This window comes from Magallana gigas, chromosome 4 (assembly GCF_963853765.1).
Source record: "Magallana gigas chromosome 4, xbMagGiga1.1, whole genome shotgun sequence".
NCBI lineage: Eukaryota > Metazoa > Mollusca > Bivalvia > Ostreida > Ostreidae > Magallana > Magallana gigas.
This window is the reverse complement of record NC_088856.1, coordinates 51,575,306-51,599,675: the sequence shown is the minus strand read 5'-3', so window position 1 is coordinate 51,599,675 and position 24,370 is coordinate 51,575,306. Positions and strand designations below refer to the sequence as shown.

Genomic DNA, 24,370 nt, shown 5'->3' with positions numbered 1-24,370 from the left:
TAAAAAAACAGTTTTGTTTAAAAATAAAATATGTATGTATGTTAAAATAATTAATGGTTACTTAGAATTTCATAAGATCTTAAAAAATTTTTAGCCCAAAAAATCGATTTGAAAATCAAAAAGAAATTCAAAATTTGATGCACGGAAAATGAACCACATACTGTACATGTATACGCAAACAAAAAACATAATATCAAAACATGCACTACATGATTGGTTTGAGCTACTATTTGATTTTAAAAATGCACTATAAAAGAAACAACAGAACAGCACTGTACATGTATTTACAGCACCTAAATTATTTAACATGCATAACAATAATTTGCCATCTAACTAACTTATATACATCTATATTTAGAAGACAAGTATTATTTATGCATAATTCTCTAGATAGAATAACATTTTTCTTGTAATTCTACATCAAATATTTACAGCACTTGGTACCACTTAACTATTAATAAATCATATATTAACAATGTAACTACATCGTTGTACAAACAGAAATATCAGACTGTATTTAGAAACTGTTCCTATCGTGTTAAACACGACGCCCTACAAGGGCCCGGACTCAGTTACCTCAATCAATCTTATTCTAAAACAATTTCATTAATAAGTTTTTATAGGTACCACTTAACTATTAATAAATCATGTATTAACATTGTAAGACTGTATTTAGAAACTGTTCCTATCGTGTTAAACACGACGCCCTACCAGGGCCCGGACTCAGTTACCTCACACAATCTTACTCAAGAACAATTTTATTAATAAGTTCTTTTATGAAAAAAGTCATAAATTGGTGTTTTTATAATTATAATGATTTTTCACAAGTCACTATTTGGGTTGTCACATTAATCAGGAATTGTCACTATTCGGTGGTATTTGGTTTGTCACATTTGATGTCACGTATGATTGTTTGATCACTTAGGAATTGTCACTATTCGGTTTGTCACATTCGGTGGTAAGTCCTTTCGCGTTATGGTCACTTTACGGTTTGTCTCTTATCGGTGTCTGGTTCGCTCGGCCTTCGGTCTCCTACGTTGGCATGGTTTTTGGGCCACCTTTGTTGTGGGAGGAATCTAGATGAAATATAAAATATAAAATTATTATCATGTTAATATACTATTTGTATGGTCGGTATTGTAGTTATGCCAATAATTAAAATAAAGTACATATATGCAAATAGAACATAGTTACCTGGAAGCTGCTCGATGTAGACTTGATGTATCTCGTCTTGTCCGGGGCTGGTGGTTTCTGTGTTACAAGTTTCCAGACTCTTTTATTTTTTTCTGAGCGGCTACACTTTATCCATGTATCTGGGGCAACCTTGTGTTGTTTCATAGACTCCTCCAGAACATAATTTCCATTGCCATGAAGGGCGCATCGCAGATCGTGAAACTGGATTGAGCTGATCTCGTTAATCTTTTTGATTAGTTCCGGTATTTTGTGTGGCTTCCAGTTTAAAGAATGTTTTAACCGATTGTTCATGGATTCGGCGTTGTTATTGGTCCATTGTTCACTTATGATGCCAGTTTGTAGAGGGTCGTAGACATGTTTTTGCAGGAGAGGTTTGAGACGATTTTCAAAGTGTTGGTTGAACTGTGGGAATTTGGATCTTAGCTGACTGGTTAAATCTTCCACTTTTGAATCGAAAGAAAAGGAATCGTCTGCGTTGATTATCCCTTCGTGGCCAAATATGGAGGAGACTATGTTTTCCCGTTGCTTGGAGCCGCAACCTTCTTTGTCTTTGAGATATCGACGAACGTTGTCTTTGAGATGTTTTGTGCATCCTTGTGTTTCCTGATGTCTTGGTTTAAACACATTTCCAGGCAAGTCTTATATCTGAGCTCCACTGCCAAAGCCTCGGTGCCTATCAACAATGTGGACACGGAGTTGAACAGGCAATCCCCATCACCGCTTGCCCTGACGGCAGTGTCGTTGGCATCTGGGAAGTAAAACTGATGCAACAACCTGTCCGATATTGGATCTAGTACCATGTTGGCAATTGTTGCTGGTTCGATGTGGACATTGCGATTTTCTATTATCAGTGACTCACGCTGGGCAACTGATAGGAGTTTTTCCATGCCATGACCAGCTGCCTGAAATTCAGACAAGCTACACTTAGTTATGATGCTTTTAAATATTTTTATTAACTTAAAAAAAGATATATTTTTTAGCAATATCAATCCTCAAAAGCATGCGATTCGCCCACAGCTTACAATGTTCATAGATTACCTCCGTCTGAAATTCTAAGATATATTTAATATACACTTCTTTGTTTCCTTACTGAAGACACACATTCGAACAGATTGGTTTATAAAATTACATATTACATACATTAAAAATTAGTATAATACTCTGCGCGCATTCTGAAAGGACATTTTAACACCAACACCGTGCGCGAAGTAACATGCATGTTATCATCATGTTATTATCTTACAAATAGAACCATTCAACCGTATTTCCGATAATATCATGAAATTTAAAAAGGAATTATTTTGTACCCTCAGATTAAATTTTTGCATGATTCTGATGATGCTTTATACGTACAATAATTATCAAGAGAAAATCCATTCTTTAAGCCTATTTATCAGCATCCAATTGACTTTGGCCCAGCAATTTTTCATCAATTCACTTAGTTTCATAATTAAGGTCAATGGACAAAAATTTAAAAGTCAAATCCTCTAATCATTATTTTTCTAATCAGTTAGCGTAAATTAAGAATAAAAATATCATTATCTTTATTCTATTAAACGAAAAAAAAATGGTGATAGGTATTAGTTATTTTACCCAAAAAACAGAAAACAAAAGACTACAATTATGTAATACAGTTGTCCCTTAATAACATACTTTTTGAGATGAATTTGCCAAGATTACAGAGATCTTTAACATTGTCAGTATTAAAAAGTTGAATTAATTTAAACATACAAGGTTTTTTATAATAATATTCTTTCATGTATAATCTGCGCAATGTTCTGTATAGAGGACAAACAAATAAAAAATGGAATTCATCTTCAACACTAGATTTGCAATGTGGACAAAATCTATTTTCTCTATTTGTGTTATTATATCTACCAGTTTCAATAGCCAGGCGGTGTGACGATAGTCGTAATTTAGTTATATATTTCTGTAATTTAATGGGAATAGATTTTCTTAAATAGTATTGAAGATGTATACCATCGATAAGATATTTGTAAAAAGACCATTTATTAAAATCGATGAATGCACAATATAACCTAAATATAAACATAAGACACTTATTATTCTTTTCCCAATTATCAAATGTGTGCAAAACGGGAACACACTCATTAATTGAGGTCAAGGGAGCGAGGTGTGAATTATTCGGTTTACAGTAGCGTTAGCGCCCAATGCGGTGTGTGTGTATACCGGTGTCTATATACAACTTGTAGGTAATGTGTTGACAGTTAATTAACAGGCTGATTTCTCAACAACCCAAGGTTTTGTTTTTATATATAGTTAATCAATAATAGACCACACTTGATTTTTATTGTAGTTAATTTTCCTTCTTCTAATCGACCATTCATTTAATACATATTACCAGTAACATTATTGGTTATATGTATTACTATGGACATACAAAACACTCAAAGATCTATACTTGCTCATTTAATTAACGATCTTTTTAATTGCAATATATTGTTTGTTGTTGATTTCATTTACAGTATTATATCTCATTTTATAAATCTTAAAACGTAGCTTAATGTTGTCCCCTTTTTGCACATGGTAAGCTCAAGCTATTTTAGAATACAAAAATACTTATATCGCTAGATAAAATGTTTTTGTTAATCTGCTACAACTAGACCATTTTCACATAACTAATATTTATCTTTTATTATGGTCATTTTCCTTGATATTAACCAAAAATGTACCTCAGACTTTTGAACTGTATATAATGATTGACCTTATATGTACCATTTCATGTTTTGAGCGATTAAACTGAATGGAATTGAAAAAACTGAAAATTAAAAAAATTGTTTGCTATTTCAATGGGATTAACAAACTTACCTCGTAAAGAGTATGTATGGTCCTTCTTGTAGAAACAGTCGGATCAATTAAGTCCGGGGCAATTTGGGAGGTATTTAAAGACACGCGTCTCATAATTATGTTCTCAAAAAAAAATAATTATGATTTTTCATTGGACACTGAAATATCCTCATAATTATGTTACTCATCATTTTCGTTTGATGTCTCTATATGGTATTGAACCCTTAAATTTTATTGGTCAATGCAACTTACTCTTAATTATGTTGCTCATCATTTTTTGTTTGGATTATTTATCCAATATCGAAAATAAATATTTGAATTATATTGTTATAATTAAAAGATATTTCGATAGGATTATATATCAAAAGTTTTATTTATAGTTATATATAAATTCATATATCAATAAAAAATCATTTACAACACAGGGAAATGTCGTTTTAGAATTTTTATTTATTGATTATTCATTATATAATTGAAATTATTAAATAAAATCTTCAATTATGCCATTTAATTTCCATTTGTTTCCATTTGTGATTCCATTTGGGTCCATTTGTTTCCATTTGGGTTTCCATTTGGGTCCATTTGGGCTCCATTTGGGTCCATTTGGGTCCATTTGGGTCATTTTACGTTCCATTTGGGTCCATTTGGGTAAATCGACGCACCGAACTTCGTCTGCTTCGGTATGCCGAACCCGACGCAATAAGTCTGCCGAAAAGAAGACGACGAACAACTTACTCAATATACAATACGCTTCCGGTTCTTTTTTACAGCGCATGCGTCCTTACAGCACACAACAATCATGTCGTCTCGACTGTTGGGATCTGCCAGTCCCTTGGCAAGATATCTCTGCCGCTCCCAGCAGGTCAGAATTACAGATGCAAAATCAGAATATATAGAATTTCATTCATTTAAACTTAGGGACAATTTATTTTGCTTGCCTTTCGATCTTAGAAAGATCAAATGAAAATTACTGTGAAGGTCATTTCACAGAGTAAATATACCGGTTCATTTATACAGCAACAGTTAACTGATTGGATTTGGTCAGGGAAAATAAATTTGTTTAATGTTTTGTCAATGATATCCGTTCAGAATTTGAGCTGCAGCATTAATCACTTAACACAGAAGCAAGAAGTACCACTCGAATTTTCTCTCTACTAACTTATATAACTATGTGGGATATAGTTTAGGTTAATTATAGCGAGCGCAGCTCGCCGGCGCGCAGCGCCGGCTAGCGAAGCGAGCTCTAAGAACCAGTGTGCGCGGGAAAAAGAACGAGCGAAACCTACTGTTCATCAAACAAAAATTTTTGTCTACGTCCCATAATGCTCTCTAATGTTTTCACCCGTGGTGCTATGCCAAAAATGGCCGACTTTTAACTCGTAATTTACGGTGTCCTAAAGTTTGAAGACACGTTTTGAGTACCGCATATGCTTTGGCGAGACTCAAAAGATTTGTTACATGCTTCCATACCTTCGTATTGAGTCGACAAACGTAAACAAAGACGAACAAATTCATGAATGACGTCACAGTGCACTCGCGCCATATTTCCCGCGATAAATTTAGAGGTGGATCAAACATCTGCAATGAGTGTACTGGCTATTTCAGTATTAACTGCGATACCTGCCTCATTGACGTATGATTTGTTTTTAATCTTTTTTAATATAGAGATTTTATGTATATATATTAGCAAGAGCCATACTTTACTGTCATATCGATCCATTTTTAAGCTAATTGTGCATGCATGAGTAGGGAGGAAATAAACAATAGGACATTTTGAAATAAAAAGAAAAAATAAACAGTTTAAAAAAATTATGTAGATATTGCATTAAATTGAAAAGTGGGAAATTACACACCTACAAACAGGTACCGGTCTCTCTCTCTCTCTCTCTCTCTCTCTCTCTCTCTCTCTCTGGGAAGGGGGTTGCGCTGTATGTATCATAACCATTAAATTTAGTACCTTTGGCATACTTATTGTAGAGCAATACTCTCTCAAAAATTTTTTGACGTTCGTTGATACCTAAATAAAACTATATATAAGTTGACAATGATGCAAGGTATGTGTAATTCTTGCTGTGCTCGCCAGAACGGTAGCACCGTAAAACATATTAGCCAGTTTGGAATATAATATATTCCAAATGGGATATAAATATCATGTGTAAAAAATAAAGTTGGAGCAAATTTTCCCGAATCACTTTGTGTGGCACTGGTCTGAGATTCGGAAGAGACGTCCGTCAAAAAATTTTCAGTCTTGACGAATCTCGCTGAGATTAGGTTGGTGCCCAACCTGATTCACTGGGGTAGCACCACATTTCTAGAATTTTATTTGAAATTTCAAAATTTACTGCATAACTATAGAAGACAAAGGTAATGTATCAAAATGATTATGCAGTCTGAACGACATTCAGTAGTCTGTGTTTTATAAGCAAGAATTCCATGCTCCTTTTGGACATTTTCTGGCCCTTTTACTTGAGACAAATACAGTAAAATTTGTCTAATCCGGCGGAGTGATTCCTTATTACAGTACTCAATAATCAATATATTTATAAAATTTTCAGCAATTGTATGATGAAATATTGAAATAGTAAATGATGAAATGTATTGGACTATACAGTATAACATCGATTCGTAGAATTATCACAGACAGAGACATTGGAAAACATAGAAATTTTTGTATAAAAGTTACATAATTTGTAATTCTTTGAGTTGGGACTTTTTCAGGTTGTTTGCCCCAGCTGGAGAGCAGCTTCCACTCAAACGCAGCAGAAAGTAAATGTTCCAGAGACGGTAGTGTCAACTCTCCCCAGTGGAATGAAAGTTGCCACCGAGAGTATCGGCTCCCCCACCTGCACCGTAAGTGTAACTTTGTTATAATTTATTAATTTATGAAATACAAGCATACACACAATTACATACACCCACTAAAACCCCACACAAACGCACCAAATCACACACACGCCTACAAATTTAAGTAATTCTGTTAGTGAAAGTTTGTTCTGTGCCATTTTCTCAGAGAGAGAAGATTAATTCTTTTTGTAAATACACAGTTCCGATCATGTAAGATATAAACAATTTGTTCACAACTATTTAAAAGTATAGTGCTTGCAAATTTTGTAAATAAACAGTTCTGATCATGTAAGGTATAAACAATTTGTTCACAACTATTTATAAGTATAGTGCTTGCAAATTTTGTAAATAAACAGTTCCGATCATGTAAGATATAAACAATTTGTTCACAACTATTTAAAAGTATATTGACACTTGCAAACAGTTTGGCCCCGTCTTGAATTTGCCCTGACACAGTCCTTGGCATTGGCTTAGTGTTGAAATCTTCCACTGACAAAGAGGGGGAAAGTGAAAGGGGCAAAAAAAAACCGATTGAATATTTCAATATATACAGAAGTTACAGTTCATGTACATTGCAGTGCTGACAAAGTTTAGTCATTTTTTAAAACTGTACGTACCGGTAGATTTCAGTATTCAATAGAACAGAACTGTAAATCAATAGATTATTAACTCTTTGAATGTTTAAATTGTTCAGGTTAGCAACATCAAAATGTGTGTGATGTCTATTTATATTGTATTTGAAGATGTTGAGGCTTATAAAATCAAATTGTGTGTAGTGTCTTGAATATTCTGATTTTAAACAGTTATGTAATAGGTTGCCAGTTGTGTGACTGAATTATGATCTAATTATTATATTGAAGAAACAAAATGAATGTTGTTTGTAGGTGGGTTTGTGGATTGATGTAGGAAGCAGATATGAAACGGCCAACAACAATGGGGTCGCCCACTTCTTAGAACACATGTTTTTCAAGGTAATCACCAGTCCATTAAAAGGAATAATCAAAGTACTGAAAGTACAAACAGGTGCTGAGCAATTCCTGTGGAGGAAAAAAACCATAAAGATAACTTAAAACATTTTATCACCAATTCTAACTTATTATCTTGAATGAAAACATGTTGATCAAATGGTTTTTGATTTTTGGGAAAGTTAAATTTAATTCAGCTAAATTAATCTTGAAATTAATTTTGATATAAAATAAACTTCTTGTTAAATTTGTAAAAAAAAAAATTAATTTACAGCTTACATGTATTTGATTTTTATAAAATTTATATGATAGGGAACACAAAAACGCTCACGAAATCAGCTAGAACTGGAAGTGGAAAATATGGGGGCTCATTTGAATGCTTACACATCCAGGGAAACAACCGTCTTTTATGCGAAATGTCTGTCTAAAGATGTAGAGAAAGGTGAGTAGATGTCCTTTTGAATGATTTCTCCTATTAAGGCTGAAACTCAAAATTGAAGCTTAAAATGCAACATGAGACTCCCTGATAGGTCCATCTTAGGGCCATGGTACTTATATTACATTATGTTCAGACAAGTTATTCAGACCTTTGTGATGCTCGAATATAAACTGTCCCATAGAACATCTCCCATAGAACATCTCCAATATCTGTCCCATATTCCCAAAAAGCTTGTTTTTTTGCATTGATTGATTAATTTGGTTTTTTTAAACACTGGACTCTGGATTAGAAATTTATTTCAAAACATGTGAAATTGAATTAACAGAATGGCATGCAAGCCATATGAACTTTAAAAAGATGTGAATTTTGAGAAGTTACTTGTAGGTGAAGTTAAAAAATTTAAAAAGTAATGGTAAATTGTAACAAGAGAATCAGACAGGCATGAACGTGTTTATTACCACCCTCTCCCAGACTGTAAATTGTCAACAGAAAACGTGGTTTTATGTTTATAGTCTAATCTTTACTTTGCAAAAAATGAATTGTGTCTGTTAATTTGTGAGGGTTTACCCAAAGGTCAAAAGGGAAAAAAACAATATTCTTCATCCATATACCACCAAACATTTCCTGCGATGAATTTTTTTTTTGTGCTTGTTTAAATACTTTCTTTCCATGTATGGGTAGCCATATGCTAATGCAATCAGAATACTAGATGGAAACAGTTTTTAAATGACAAATGACAAAGTAACGAACCTCAAAACTTCTAAGGCTACTGATCCTCCTACGGTTTCTCCCTATAGAGAGCTGTCAAAGAACATAACTTTTGACAATTGTGGATTCAACTGTTGTATCATCGCATTAGATCTCACGTTACCATCATGTTTCTTTCAGCCATTGAAATTTTGTCAGACATCGTTCAGAACAGTAAGTTAGATGAACAAGAAATCGAGAGGGAGCGGGATGTGATTCTCAGAGAAATGGAGGTATCATTGAATAAGTACAAATTTACTGTCAACTATTTTTGTTTGTGACGACTTTATTTCATGATTTATCAGAGATGAAATGGTTCACAATGACTTGTTGTCTGTAAACGAGATGTAAATCATCTGAAAGTTATATACCCAAGATATTTAAGGATTGTTTTGAGGCGACAAATGTTCACAATTGTGAGGTTCTTGCGAATAAAAGTTGGATGACAGTATATGAAGTCTGCTGTCTAAGTTCAGCTTGCGAAATTTGTAGGCATTACTTGTAATTTTTGCTCACAATGTCATTACTTTTTGTTTTGAGATTCAACTCTTATATTTTTTTTAAAAGGAAGTAGAAACTAACCTACAGGAAGTCATATTTGATCACCTGCACGCCACTGCCTTCCAGGGAACCCCCCTGGGGAGGACGATACTGGGACCCACTGCCAATATCAAGTATGACACTTCCTTACCTTAGACTGCCATTATTTTGCAATGTTTGAAAAACTTGAGACCTGACTATCATTTTTTTTTCTTTTCTTAACAATTACTCTGTATCTCTGAGATGCAGAGTAATTGTTAAGAAAAGAAAAGAAGTCAGCTACATTAGGACTCTCTTGAAAGATATTGTTTGAAATACATTTTACCTTAACTTTTTGTTCAATTTCCTGTAGATTCATTAATTTATGTGAGGATCTGTGATTCCAGATTACTGATAAATGGAAATTAGGACAGAAGTTATTGAAAGTTTTTTTAGTTCTTCTTCAAGAATAAGCATAATCACATCATTAAATCCATAGAATAGTCGGGTTTTGTCAAAACCCACAAATTCAGAGTCACCACAAATCTAGACGATTTGTCAGTTTTATGCTCAGTAGGTTTTGATAGGAAACTTGGTCTTAGAAAGCAGTTATATTTAATGGCCAGTGTACACCACTGAAATCTGTTGACAACTCTTGTTTGTATTACTTATCACCAGTATCTGACTCTGTAGGTCCATGAGGAGAAAGGATCTGACCAACTTCATCCAAATGCACTACTCTCCTGGCAGAATTGTTTTGGCTGGAGCTGGGGGTAAGTCTCAAAATCAAAAAAATTAAAAAACTCTTCTTTATCCTCCTTCGGTTGCCAAGCTTCTTTTGGGGATAAAATGGGAAGGGGACATTTAAGTCATGCAGGGCTGCATCTATGGTGTGATGTGTGATGGTTATAAAGTGAGTCCAGAAAATTTGTAGAGCTATATACTCCCAAGGTCATGCCTTTCTAGAGTCGTACTCTTACTGTTAAGTGAGTCCAGAAAATATGCAGAGCTATATACTCCAAAGATCATGCCTTTCTAGAGTCGTACTCTTACTGTAAAAATTAGTAACTGTATGAATCAATCACACTGTTCAAACATATTTAATACTTTATAATTCCCACACTCAACTTGTTGCGAAGGGAATAAAGCATCACAGCTGTGCGTGGGTGTGTATGTGTGTGTGTCTTCTTTAGCTTGGAAGCAGGATTTAAAGAAAACCTGTGCATGGATATTTATCCAACTTCGTACACTTCTTTAGCATGGTAAAAGGACAAATCCTGTTAATGTTAAAGTCAATTAGTTGAATGCTAAAAAAAAAAAAACTTTTTGTAGTAATGGAAGGTTAGTACAATGAGGTCTCCTCAATTACATTTACATAACTTTATATTCCCAAATAATGCATTCCTCACACAATAATTCATGTCATGAGGGGATGCTCCGCTTGTTTTATTTAGAGTGAAAACAAATTCATGTTTACAACGTACTGACTAGTTATCTTTTGTAAAGAACTTCTTCTGTATTGTTTGGGAAAACATTTGCATTAGTCTTATCCACATCACTGGGCTGTTGTTTTTTCCAGGCATTGACCACCAACAAATGAAAGACTTGGGTGAAAAATACTTTACACATCTGGGTAGAACAGACGAACCGTTGCTGGAGAGAGACGTGTCACTCAAGGAGCCTTGTCGCTTTACGGGAGGAGACGTACGTGTTAGAAGATAGAATGGGTCATAAGAGTAGTTGGGGGGGGGGGGGGTAGACTTCTCAAAGGTAGATAGAACTGGTCAATAGAGTAGTGGTGGGGTTGCTAGACCATGAAAAGGTACTGTGAAGCAGGAAATTAACTCGCGGAATTAATTTTTGCTATATTTGCTGAAATAAAAATTCTGCGAATTTAACATCTAGTGAATAATTATTTGATTATAATATGATAAAGAAATAAGATTTACGAAATCATCTAACTTATCATGTAAACCCACTACACAAAGTGTTTGTTTCCGTTTTAATGGCATAGCAATATAGTTGACACGCTAAATATGATAATTATTTTTATGGAAAAATAGTATAATATTGTTAATGTGAGTTTGTTTATATTTATAGTGAACCTGACTTTAAATGTTTTTAAATATTTATGATGTTGTAAGGATTAAACATGGCGTTTTCTTATGCTCGCTGTAAATGTACAGTATTAAGATAGACTTTTCAGGTACAATGTGTGTGGGTTTTAATTTGTGATGGATTGTGTTTGTAGGTTAGAATCCGAGACGACCTGATGCCGCTGTGTCATGTGGCCCTGGCAGTGGAGACATGTGGGTGGAAGAATGCAGACAACATCCCCCTCATGATCGGCAACATGGCCATCGGCAACTGGGACCGGTCCATGATGGGGGGCAAGGATTTGGTCAGTGGTCTGGCTGTGCGATTTGCCAACCAGCCAGCCGCTCATAGCTTCATGTCCTTTAACACTAACTACTCCGACACCGGCCTGTGGTAAGGAGTCATGCTCAATAGCCTATACTGTTTACTTGCTCTCAGTAAGCAAAGGAAATAATTGTCATATTTGGGAACAATAAAATTGCTGTTGTCTAGCCATTTGTAAAATGGGTACATGTTCACATACTGTAGATTTCTTATTTTTTCCGTGTACTTAATTCCACAATTCAACTGCTTTGCATCAAATCGCGGGAATATAAAATCGCAAACACCAAGTTTTTATCATAGTTTCATTTAGTTTACATCTGTCAGAAAAATAATAGCAAGATTTTCAAATTGGCGAGATGTGCCTCTCACGATTTTAAGCGGATATTAATTCCTCACATTTAATTAGGAATTTACAGTAATAACTTTTTCTTGAAAGCATTAGGTCTAGTATGAAAACAAGGAAAACATTTTCACCTGGGGTAGTGCATGTATTTTGCTAGTTGTTTGCTGCTATTGTAGTATGAAACAGTGTCCATTAATTACTTGCTACCATTAGGCCTTTTTTTCCGTAGTTGTGTGCTGTGTTTATTTATTCAATGTCTAAAATCTTTCTTTTTGCAGGGGAGCTTATTTCATTGGTGAGGGCCCAAGGATGATGGAGATTACAGATTATGTAGTAAGAGAGTGGTACGTAAAGGGACAATGTAATAAAATGTTAAGATTACGTAGTAAGTGAATGGTTTGTAGAGTAATTTGTCAGAGAAATATTAAGATTACGTAGTACGAGGGTCAATCAAAAAATACGAAGACAATGTTGCTGTGTATCATATATTCTTCATGAAAGTCATACTGAACAGATTAATCTGTGCACCAACACTTATGTTATTGATATGCGAAGTTTTAGTCCATTTGATGAAACGGTATTTATTATTATTATCTTTAAAACAACATGTTTTGTCACCACGGCGCACGGTAACGTTCAAAACATGACGTCAAGATTAAACACGCGCAGTTTATAGATATACCTCATCTTTATATCACGCTTAGTCTCTTGTGCCTTTCCCCTTACAATTTACAATGGCACTGACCCACTTAACATCATATTTGCACACATTTGTTCGAGAATCGTAATTTACTTCTTCAAAGTTTTCATTTTCTAACCGTGTATCTTTTAGTTTACAGTAAGGGTAACCCTGAATGTCGGTTGACGTTACTTATTTGTAGACCAACTATTTACAGATATTTTACTCTCTTTCAGATTGTTTTATATTTAAAATACAATTACCACCGCCCCCACAAAATTTATTACAGTTAAACACAAACTTGCAAATAATTGTTGACTTGTTTTTTGAACCATTGAGCATTTTCACAGCATGTATCGGCTTTTTCCTGAGTTAAATCCATTTTGTGTGTACTTCTCGTTGCGCCGTGATGTCCGGCGACGTCGATGTTTTTAGTCAATTCTAAAGAGGACTACCTGTCTTTAGTTTCTAATATCTGTTCGACAAAACGGTATATCCCATCATTATTTGGAAAATAGAATACCATGACTATACTTAATTTGAGGTTTCAATATTATTTGGTTTTAAGCCCAATTTATAGAGATATTAATTTTATCATTATATGGTTTATTGATGACATTACACAAATTTTGACCGTGCGCCGTGACCTCATTTTTGCAGGATTAGATTCTAAATAATTCTTAGAAATAAAGTAATTTATTAACTTTTTTTCTTGTGAATTGTTTAAAAGTATTGCTAAATTATGTCTACCAAATTTAGTAATGATATGACGTTAAGTAACATAGCTATGACAAAAGTCTTCGTATTTTTTGATTGACCCTCGTAGGAGAATGGTACGTAGAGTTACAATGTAATATCAAAGTACTGAAGAACTGACATGAGTTGATTTTGTCGATGTTTATTTATTTTAAAATCAATGATATGTTATTTTGCATGACAAGTACATGTAGTTTCTAATTTGAATTACGCACATTTTTATAATATGAATTTTTGGACTTTTTCTACAAGAATGTCGAGAAACCCCCATATGAATCATGTTAAATAATATTTAAAGATAAAATTGATTCAATCAAACTATGTATCAGTAATAAAAATGTTTCTCGAAAATTGTATGGATCTAAGCAATATTGAACTCTAGTCTCGTTCAACCAAACGCTCGGCTGACACCGTAAATCTCCGACAAGGATTTACGGAGACAGCCGAGCGTCTAGTTGAACAAGACTATATTGAACTCTGGCGTAGGAATACAAATGACTACAAAAATATATAAATTGTTCGTACCATTTTAAATCTGACTATTTTCAAGGTATTTATAAATAAGTTTCCTTGAAAAACAATGCTTTAGCATACATTACATCGAATTTATTAATTTTTTTCAAGAACTAAGTCTTGTTTAGTTAGCAGCAATGATTTGTGCTGAGGTCCAAACACTGATTCACTTTCGGTTTGTCTGAGTAACTGCATAGGAGAGTTGATTAAAATCAACTCCCAAAAATGTTAAGATTACGTAGTAAGGGAATGGTACGTAAAGTAACAATGTCAGAACAGAGAAATATTAAGATTACGTAGTAAGAGAATGTTATGTAGAGTAACATGGAGTATGAAAATGTTATGTAGAGTAACAATATCAGAAATAATTGGATTATGTTAAAAGAGAATGTGGTTCGCAGGGTAAGAATAGCAGAAAGCAAATTACATTGTACGAGAATGGTACGCAGTGTAATCATGTCAGGATGATACCAATTACATAATATGAGAACAATGCATAGAATTGTAATGTCAGAAGTAATACCATTATACCGATAACCTAGGATTGGAATGGTTCTTGGTGCAGTGTTATCTAAAGTGATTGAATATGCACTGATCCTTAATTAGTTAGTTACAAAATATGAAAGGTATTTATATTCGCAGTTTAATGGAAATTTTATAAGAGCAATTGTAAATTATTATAACAAAGAAAAAAAATTGTTAATTACTTTGTGCATGACTTCTTGCAGGATCGCATTATGTACAAAAATTACAGACCAGGAAGTGGAGAGAGCGAAAAACATCCTGAAGGCTAATCTCCGCCTCCAGCTGGACGGAACCACACCCATCTGTGAGGATATTGGAAGGTTCGTGTCAATATTGGTGAAACTATTAAAGGGTGCTAGTGATGAATTTGGCTTTAGGACAAAATTGTTTGGGCTAAAAAAATTTAAATGTAATGTGTAGGAATTGGTTTCATATGTATTGAAAGTTTAAACAGATAAAACAGATTTGTCTATTTTTGTCCTAATTTCAAACTAAAAAATTTAGTTGTAATCTTTTTTTCTAAAATGACTCTAGTCAATGCTACAGTATTGAAAATGATGCAGAGATGGGGTGAAACCGTTTGCAAGTTGAAAAGGGCGAAATAACACGGGGCGAAAATAACACGGGGCGAAAATAACCCTGTATACAGTACCATTGTTTGTTACAAAATGGTGAATTTGATATTATTATTTCTCTGTGGGATATTGTTGTTGATGAAATGCTATGTGATTATACATAATTTATTGACTTTTGTTGGTGGAAGAAATGTTTTTCATTGGGAATCTACAAACACAAAGTACAATAAAACAAGTTTGATAAAAAGTATCATGTTCGTTTTTTCTATCTCTTCCAGACAAATGCTGGCATATGGAAGAAGAGTGCCGTTGGAAGAATTTGAATATAGAATTGATGTAAGTTTCCTTATGTTCGATTTTTCCTGAGATGGTTTTCAAGCAAATGTATTTACATGGCTTTAGCTGCTTGTCACGTAATCGGAGGTTGATGCTCAGTTGTCTGATCTCTGTATTTGATTGATTGAACAACCAGGAAAACAGAACACATACACATTACGCAAAGTCAGACTTTTAAAAAAATCTGGCAATAAGAAAAAGAAACTTCTGCCATTTTTATTTCAACATGTTGAATGAAACTTTATAACTTGAATGCAATTTGATTTGAAACTGGTTGAAGTGGAAAAATAATTTAAATGGAAGAGTGTTACCTTTGTATACGGTGCTTTATGCATATATAGTTTAGTTTACTCTTGTTTGTATAAATTAAAAGTCAGCAAGTTTGTGTATGAGAGTGCATGTATGTTGAGCTTTGCGTATAATTACACTGTCAATTTTTCTCATTATTTAATGAAACAATAATATAGTGTTAAACAATTCTCTTTATTTTTGGTAGAATGTAAACGCTGCCAAGGTCCGAGAGGTCTGCACAAAGTATATATACGATAGATGTCCTGCCCTGGCAGCCATAGGTAAGACCCGTGTACAGGTGTTAGGGAGAATGTGACCTCTGCTTCTACATAGACCAAAGTAGAGGTGATAAAGATAATAGGAGAGTGTGACCTCTGCTGCTAAAGAGACCAATGTACAGGTGTTAAAGAGTATACTGGGGAATGAGAATGTCACTTCTGCTGCTATAGATGTTAAAGAGTATGCTGGGGAATGAAAATGTGACTTTTTCTGCAACAATAAGATTTCATACGGAAAGATTTATGGCAGCAATCATATGAATCTGTATAATACATGTAACAGTAAGGAGAATGTGGAATTAGCTCAAGGTGATAATGCCCAGATTAAAGGGGCATGGTCACGATTTTGGTCAAAAATTATTTATCCAATTTTAATGTTTACAATGCTTCAGTAATGCATTTCTAATAGTCAACCAAAATTTGAGAGTCATTTGTTGAGTTATAAGCGAGTTACAGAGCTTGAAATTCTTTGCAATGTAAACAGAGCGTTTGTTTACATTTTGAATGTTGAAGTGAAAATTCCAGTTCTAGACCAAGAATGAATGTGTTAAACGTTAGAAACTGTTTATATATGATTAAAATGAATAAAAAGACAGACAAATTGGCTGAAAAAATATTTTAACTGGTGTATTGAAACTATGTAAACAACAAGAGGCCCAGGGGCCACATCGCTCACCTGAGCAACAATTGCCTTAATTCTGATCAAATTAGCATTACAGTATCAAAATATTGTGACAACTGAGTTCAGTAGATCTTGCTAAAAAAAAAATTGAAAATCTGCCAATTCTTATCCACCTCTTATTTTTTGGTAAATACCAAGCCCCTTTTGTTGTTGTACCTGTAAGAAGATTTTTCTCTATTCCTATAACCCCCCCCCCCCCCCCTCCCCATTTCGTGGCCCAACTATTTTCTAGGGAATCATGGTTTCATCAAACTTAAATCTACCTTTAATCTCATAACCTGTGCTTTCACACTAAGTACTGAGTTTTGGACCGAAAACTTTCCCCAGAATATTTTTAAAGATTGTAAAACTTGATCCCCCAATTGTGGCCCCACCATACCCCTGGGGACCATGATTTGAACAAACTTGAATCAACACTTCCTGAGGATGCTTCCATTTTAATTTGAGTTTTTCTGGCCTAATAGTTTTTGAGAAGAAGTTTTTTAAAGATTTTCTCTATATATTCCTATGTAAAACTTGATCCCCCAATTGTGGCCCCACCTACCTCCGGGGACCATGATTTGAACAAATTTGAATCAACACTTCCTGAGGATGCTTCCATTTTAATTTGAGCTTTTCTGGCCTAATAGTTTTTAAAAGAAATTTTTTAAAAGATTTGCTCTATATATTCCTATGTAAAATTTGATCCCCCAATTGTGGCCCCACCCTACGCCCGGGGACCATGATTTGAACAAACTTGAATCTACACTTCCTGAGGATGCTTCCATTTTAATTTGAGCTTTTCTGGCCTAATAGTTTTTGAGAAGAAGATTTTTAAGGATTTCCTTATATATTCCTATGTAAAATTTGAACCCCTAATTGTGGCCCCATCCTACCCCCGGGGACCATGATTTGAACAAACTTGAATCTACACTTCCTGAGGATGCTTCCATTTTAATTTGAGCTTTTCTGGCCTAATAGTTTTTGAGAAGAAGATTTTTAAAAGATTTTCTCTATATATTCCTATGTAAAACTTGATCCCCCAAGTGTGGCCCCACCCTACCCCCGGGGACCATGATTTGAACAAATTTGAATCAACACTTCCTGAGGATGCTTCCATTTTAATTTGAGCTTTTCTGGCCTAATAGTTTTTAAGAGAAATTTTTTAAAAGAGTTTCTCTATATATTCCTATTTAAAACTTGATCCCCCAATTATGGCCCCACCCTACCCCCGGGGACCATGATTTGAACAAACTTGAATCTACACTTCCTGAGGATGCTTCCATTTTAATTTGAGCTTTTCTGGCCAAATAGTTTTTGAGAAGAAGATTTTTAAAGATTTCTCTATATATTCCTATGTAAAATTTGAACCCCTAATTGTGGCCCCATCCTACCCTCGGGGACCATGATTTGAACAAACTTGAATCTACACTTCCTGGGGATGCTTCCATTTTAATTTGAGCTTTTCTGGCCAAATAGTTTTTGAGAAGAAGATTTTTAAAGATTTTCTCTATATATTCCTATGTAAAACTTGATCCCCCAATTGTGGCCCCACCCTACCCCCAGGGACCATGATTTGAACAAACTTGAATCTACACTACCTGATGATGCCTGCACACAAGTTTAAGCTTTACCGGCCTAATAGTTTTTGAGAAGAAGATTTTTGAAAAATACCAACAAATTTTCAGTAATTCTTAATTATCTCCCCTTTTAAAAGGGCGTGGCCCTTCATTTGAACAAACTTGAATCCCCTTCACCTAGTGGTGCTTTGTGCCAAATTTGGTTGAAATCTGCCCAGTGGTTCTTGAGAAGAAGATGAAAATGTGAAAAGTTTACGACGACAACGACAACGACGACAGACAACGGACAAATTGTGATCAGAAAAGCTCACTTGAGCCTTTGGCTCAGGTGAGCTAAAAACAGGGCACGAGCCTTGTTTACATGACAAAGAATTGTGAGCTATGTATCTTTCTTATAACTCCATGAAAGACTCTCAAATTTCATTTGATCATTGAAATTGCATTATTTTAAAGCAATTTAAATAATAAATTCAGAAATTAGAATTTGGCCAAAATCGTGACCATGCCCCTTTAAGGGAAAAAAATAATAGTTAATTTATGTAATATGTAATATTATATAAATATTAGAACCATTTTATTCTTTTTTGGATGGTAGGGCAATTTAATAAAAGATAGTGTCACATCTAGGTTTTATTTTTAAAGATTGTCTGAACTACAGTTTAAACTACAAGTATCTTTTATTTATTGTCTATACACAGTCCCAAGAATAAGAAACTGGCTACTCTTCTGAATCACAGGCTTGAGAGAATTTTGTTCAATGTATCGCCTTGGTTTTAACCTTTGACCTTTGTTGTAGGTCCAGCGGTAGCAGTGCCTGACTACGCCTCCTTGAGGTCCGAGTTCTACTGGTTGAGACTCTAGGCGACCGGGTCAGTGTGTAGGAAGTGAAATAAGTAAACAATTACAGAGACACCCATAAACAACCAGTGATCAACAACAAATAAACTAGACTGTGTGGTGTAATGGAATGTACTTGGTCCACAGATAGCAGGCTGTATGGTACTGTGTGGAACAGTACAGGATAACAATGAGTGCTTTGTTAACTGTCACATTGTGAATAAATTATTGTTTCTTTTGTCTTTGGGTTTTGTCTGATCATTTTATAAATACTGAAAATTATAGACGTATGTGAAAGCAAGGTAGAACTGGTTTAAGTGTGTTCGATTTTAATATGTATTTTATTCACAACAGCATAATATAATATCTGGATTGAACACACACACACACACACACACACACACACACGCACGCACGCACGCACATTCATTTAATTAGGAACTTGCTATAAAGTTTTTGGTCTAAACATAAATGAGTTACAATTCTACAGTGTACTTTTACATGTAATTTGGCTCTGACCACAACTTTATGTACTGTACATGTACTCGTATTATCATTCAGCAATGGAAGTGATATATTGTTTGAACATTTTGAATTTTTGGGGTGGCAATTAACACAACGTGATAGACGTCAACCGTCCATCTCCAAGTTTTAAAAACAAATGAATCCTGTTATAATAGATTACAGTATAATAATTTTCGTTTGATCACAGCTCTGCGCTAATTATACCCGCGCTCCGAAGGAGGTTTCAGGTTACTGAAAATTTTCGGAAAAATGATTAACTAAAGTTTTTTTCAATCTACAATATAATACTTGTACATCATGTACGGGCCAACTTTAGACTTCAGATAGTTGTAGTAACCATGGTAACCTTCAAATAAATGGAAGTAGCAGTTTTCAAGTGTTATCCTTCAATCAATGCTACGTAAATAAAAAAAGAAAGGACATGTTGTGTAGCATCGTCTCAAGCCACGGGTTTTGTGTTTCTGGAAATAGAATGGACACAAAACCCGTGGCTTGAGACGATGGTTGTGTAGATGATTTCTAAAGCTTCTGAACTTATGTTGAAGCAAGTTAGAAGAAAGTAGAAAACAATTTTCATTTTATAACACGTACGGCTCCCTGTAATAGACCAGAAAGGGGTCGGGGGGATACCTATAACTCAAAAAAAAATCTTACCTATCCCCCCTCCTCCCCCCCCCCCCCCCCCCCAAAAAAAAAAATTTTCCCAAATCATGAAATTCCTAATCCTTGGGGGTGGGGGGCAAAGTATATAGCAAAGTATATACGCACGTTTGGGAGAGAGAGAAAGAAAGAGAGAGATAGAGATATGATGATGATGTTACTGAAGGGCACATTATAACAACAATTTTCTTTCTATCGATTTGAAATATTGTAAAAATAAAACGATCGAATACAATGTGATTTAGAGTATGAGTATACTGGTTGGTTACCAGTTTCTAACATATAATAAGAATTGGTTTAATATGTATAGCATGAATTTGGACGTCGTAAATTGACAAAACTAACTTGCAATATAATGATGATTATACTGTAAACGTATTAAAAAACTGTCTTTAGTCCTTTGGCTGTGTATTCTATTTTGCGTTTTTGGCGGAAAACGGCGTCCGCAAAATCAAAAACATTCCCAAATGTTAAATATATAAGTAGATAAAAAGGTAAATTCAGAAATGCGCTAAATCAAATCCATGCTAGCTTGTTGAAAAATTATATTCCGCCAAATATTGTACACCCTATATAAAGAATGTCCCCTTCAGTATCATCATCATCATCATATCTCTCTCTCTCTCTCTTTCTCTCTCTCACACAAACTTGCGCATATATCTATGTGATGTCGTTGATAAGTTTTAAAGCATCTCTCTCTCTCTCTCTCTCTCTCTCTCTCTCTCTCTCTCTCTCTCTCTCTAAACGTATGAATATTACTTAATAAAACAAATTAGAAACATTAAAAGGTATAGGAATGTACATCAGTTATTTACATAATTATATAATTTTTGCAAATTTCGGGTAATCGGCTCAAAAATTTACAGCGGCAATCTGAAACATACATGTAGTTATATTTTATGGTTCAAAAATTTATTTCAATGAATTTATTTTCCCTTTTATGTAGTCAAAATTGATATTAGTTTTGTTTAAATTCCGTTTCGTTTCGATTTTTGGTTTCGTTTCGTTTGGTTTCGATTGGTTTCGTTTCGTTTCGTTTCGATTTCGTTTCGCACTTTACAGGCGCCCATTTACATGCTCATCGATCTCAGCTCAACAGTCTATGTGATATAACCAGTTTAAGCCAGTTTTTTTTTAACAGCTGTTCTTGCTGTTACTAATTTACTCCATTAGTGATTTGCAGTTTGTTTCGATTTATTTAAGTAAATAATTGATTTCATCAGTAAGGGAATGTAAATATAAGCATTGAATGAATTCGTCGTGTCAATAACAGTCGTCAGGAGAGCAGACAAATTGAATAATGCGCGTTAGCGTCAAAAATAAATCACTCAATACTTATAATGTATCATCATCAGCGTTTTGGTGAAATCGTTGCTCTTTTATTGACCCAGTCGGAATTATTAAATTGTGAACAAAATTTAAATTCACAGAATAAATAGACTGAATATTATCTAACATTGGGCGAGTTGTTGTGTATGAAATAATTTGATAATTGATATATTGTAAAAAATAATTAAAACTACATGAACTTCGGTTACTAGTATAGTTCGGAGTCTGTCATGATTATACGAAAATCGAGTGGAGTGACAAAATTTCCATAATATTTCAACCAAAGGACAATAGGGTACAAGGCCTGACATATCCCCATTACCCAGGATTTTGGAATGGCATATGAACATATAAAAAATCTTAACATTTGAAAGTGTGCATCAGTACATATTGATTTATAACATGGAACTGCATTCTCTGACAAATAGATAATAAACATTAATGCATGCACTTGGTACTTATCATCTTTGTTTTAATTGTTTGCTTTCTAAACATTACAGCATGATCTCATCTGTGCTAGAACGTTAACTATATTTTTTATCTGATATTGTGTGTACAGTACATGATCATTCCGTTGTCATTATATAAAAGGTAATGAATATTTTTTCATAATAATTTAATAAAAAGAGCAAAAGCTGTTTTACTTAAAAGCAAACGAATTAAAAATAAAACCCCGCATATACGACTCGAACATCCTCTCAATCGAGAACAATACTACGAGCCATCGCCTATCACAGTGAGCTACGCTGACCCATTAGAATACAGGTGAATAAATTTATCTGTTTGACAATAATTAATAAAGTAAAACGTTTTTGATGAAAACCACGAATTTGACCCATTATGGGTCTAGACTCCATTTTAAAAAATCGATAATAAACATAAACTAGATACGATCTCGTTACGAGTAACGAGTAGGTCTTCCTTGCGATTTCTGTTTTTAATCATACCATGAATAATCGATATAATTTTAGAATTACCCCCCCCCCCCCACACACACACACACACACACACTTTCAGATAATGTATACAAATCCCTAATTACGTAATAAATGGGTGTTGCAATGAGTTTTCCAGATAGATATTGCTACAATTAACAACTTTGCTTTTATAATGCATTACGAAATCTTAATCGTTTTTATGTAATTTGTAATAGACTTTACGAGTTTCTTGCCCCCCCCCCCCCAAAAAAGGGGGCCAGCCCCTTTTTCTTGATTTCTTTGAAAAGGTCTTAAGAATACTAACAATTTTTGTTCTTACACCCATCTAAAATTGTTGATCATTTTTGAGATACAAATGTATGAATATTTTAGGGGCCAGCCCTCTAGATCCTTAATGGGGACAGGAATTCGTGTTTTGATAAATGGAATCGATTTAAATCATAAATTGAAACATTTTCTCTTCTATCATTTATAACAAAAAATGTCTACTTCTCTAGTTATATTGCGTCAAAGTTTAAGTACTTTGGCCCCTAAAAATCCCTAATTACGTAATAAATGGGCGTGGCAATAATTTTTTCTAATAGATATTGGTACGATAAACAACTTTGCTTCTATATTGCATTACAAAATCTTTATCATTTTTAAGTTATTTGTAATAGAGTTTAAGAGTGCCTTGGCCCCTTAATAAAGGGGCCAGCCCCTTTTTATTGATTTTGTTGGAAAGAACTTTTGATTCTCTACCACTTTTGTTATATATGTCTAAACAAAATATCAACTGATAAAAAGATATAAATCAAAACGTGTGAAAATTTTGAATGAAAATTCGTGCCCAATTTTCGTGCCCAGGCGAGCTCCAAGAAATGGCGCAACAGGCATTAAACAACTACATGCTGCACAACTTCAAACTATAGTCTACCTATCCTGAAAATTTCATATTCATATCTCTTATGGTTTCCGAGTTTATAGCTGCACAAAATGGGTCGTCAAAAATTACAAAATGGCCGACAATTCGGTACCGGAAGTGACTACGAAAAAATGAAGAAAAATGTATGAAGTTTAGATCACGCCCAACCATCTGTGAAAAAATGGTTGAGATCGGTCGAATAGATTTCGAGAAATCTCGTGCACAAAATTTGGAAAAAAAAAATAAGAAGAAGAAGAAGAAACAGTACGAAAACTAGATACGATCTCGTTACGAGTAACGAGTAGGTCTTCCGTTTAATTTTTTAAACGATTCGATTAAAATATCAATGAAATTTCAGAATTCTCCCTCAACCACCTCCTTTTAGATAATGTATACGATTGTCAATATCCTTTAAAATGCTTAACAAAGAGTTTTGCTTTTTAACATACAGCACATTAAAGATTTAATATTTAAGTCCCCTAAAATCTCTAATTACGTCATCAATGGGTTTGGAAATGAGTTTTACAACCAAATTTTGCTGCTATCAACAACTTTGCTTCTATAATGCATTACAAAATCTTCATCATTTTTAAGGTATGAGTAATAGAGTTTAGGAGTCTATTGGCCCCTAATTTAAGGGGCCAGCCCCTTTATCTTGATTTTATACGAAAGGTCTCATGAATACTAACATTTTTTGTTCTTA

General features: G+C 34.2%; 1 protein-coding gene across 1 annotated transcript; it reads left to right on the top strand.

Moving 5' to 3' along the window:
- Positions 1-4,708: 4,708 nt before the first annotated feature.
- Positions 4,709-19,551, top strand: LOC105348562 (mitochondrial-processing peptidase subunit beta). The gene is made up of 14 exons (XM_034448904.2): positions 4,709-4,864; positions 6,721-6,852; positions 7,731-7,817; positions 8,124-8,253; positions 9,139-9,230; positions 9,565-9,671; positions 10,210-10,289; positions 11,096-11,220; positions 11,768-12,006; positions 12,559-12,624; positions 14,957-15,073; positions 15,607-15,664; positions 16,161-16,236; positions 19,271-19,551. Exons 1-14 carry the CDS (start codon positions 4,802-4,804, stop codon positions 19,333-19,335), a joined length of 1,437 nt encoding a protein of 478 aa, XP_034304795.1. The 5' UTR covers positions 4,709-4,801; the 3' UTR covers positions 19,336-19,551.
- Positions 19,552-24,370: the final 4,819 nt, after the last annotated feature.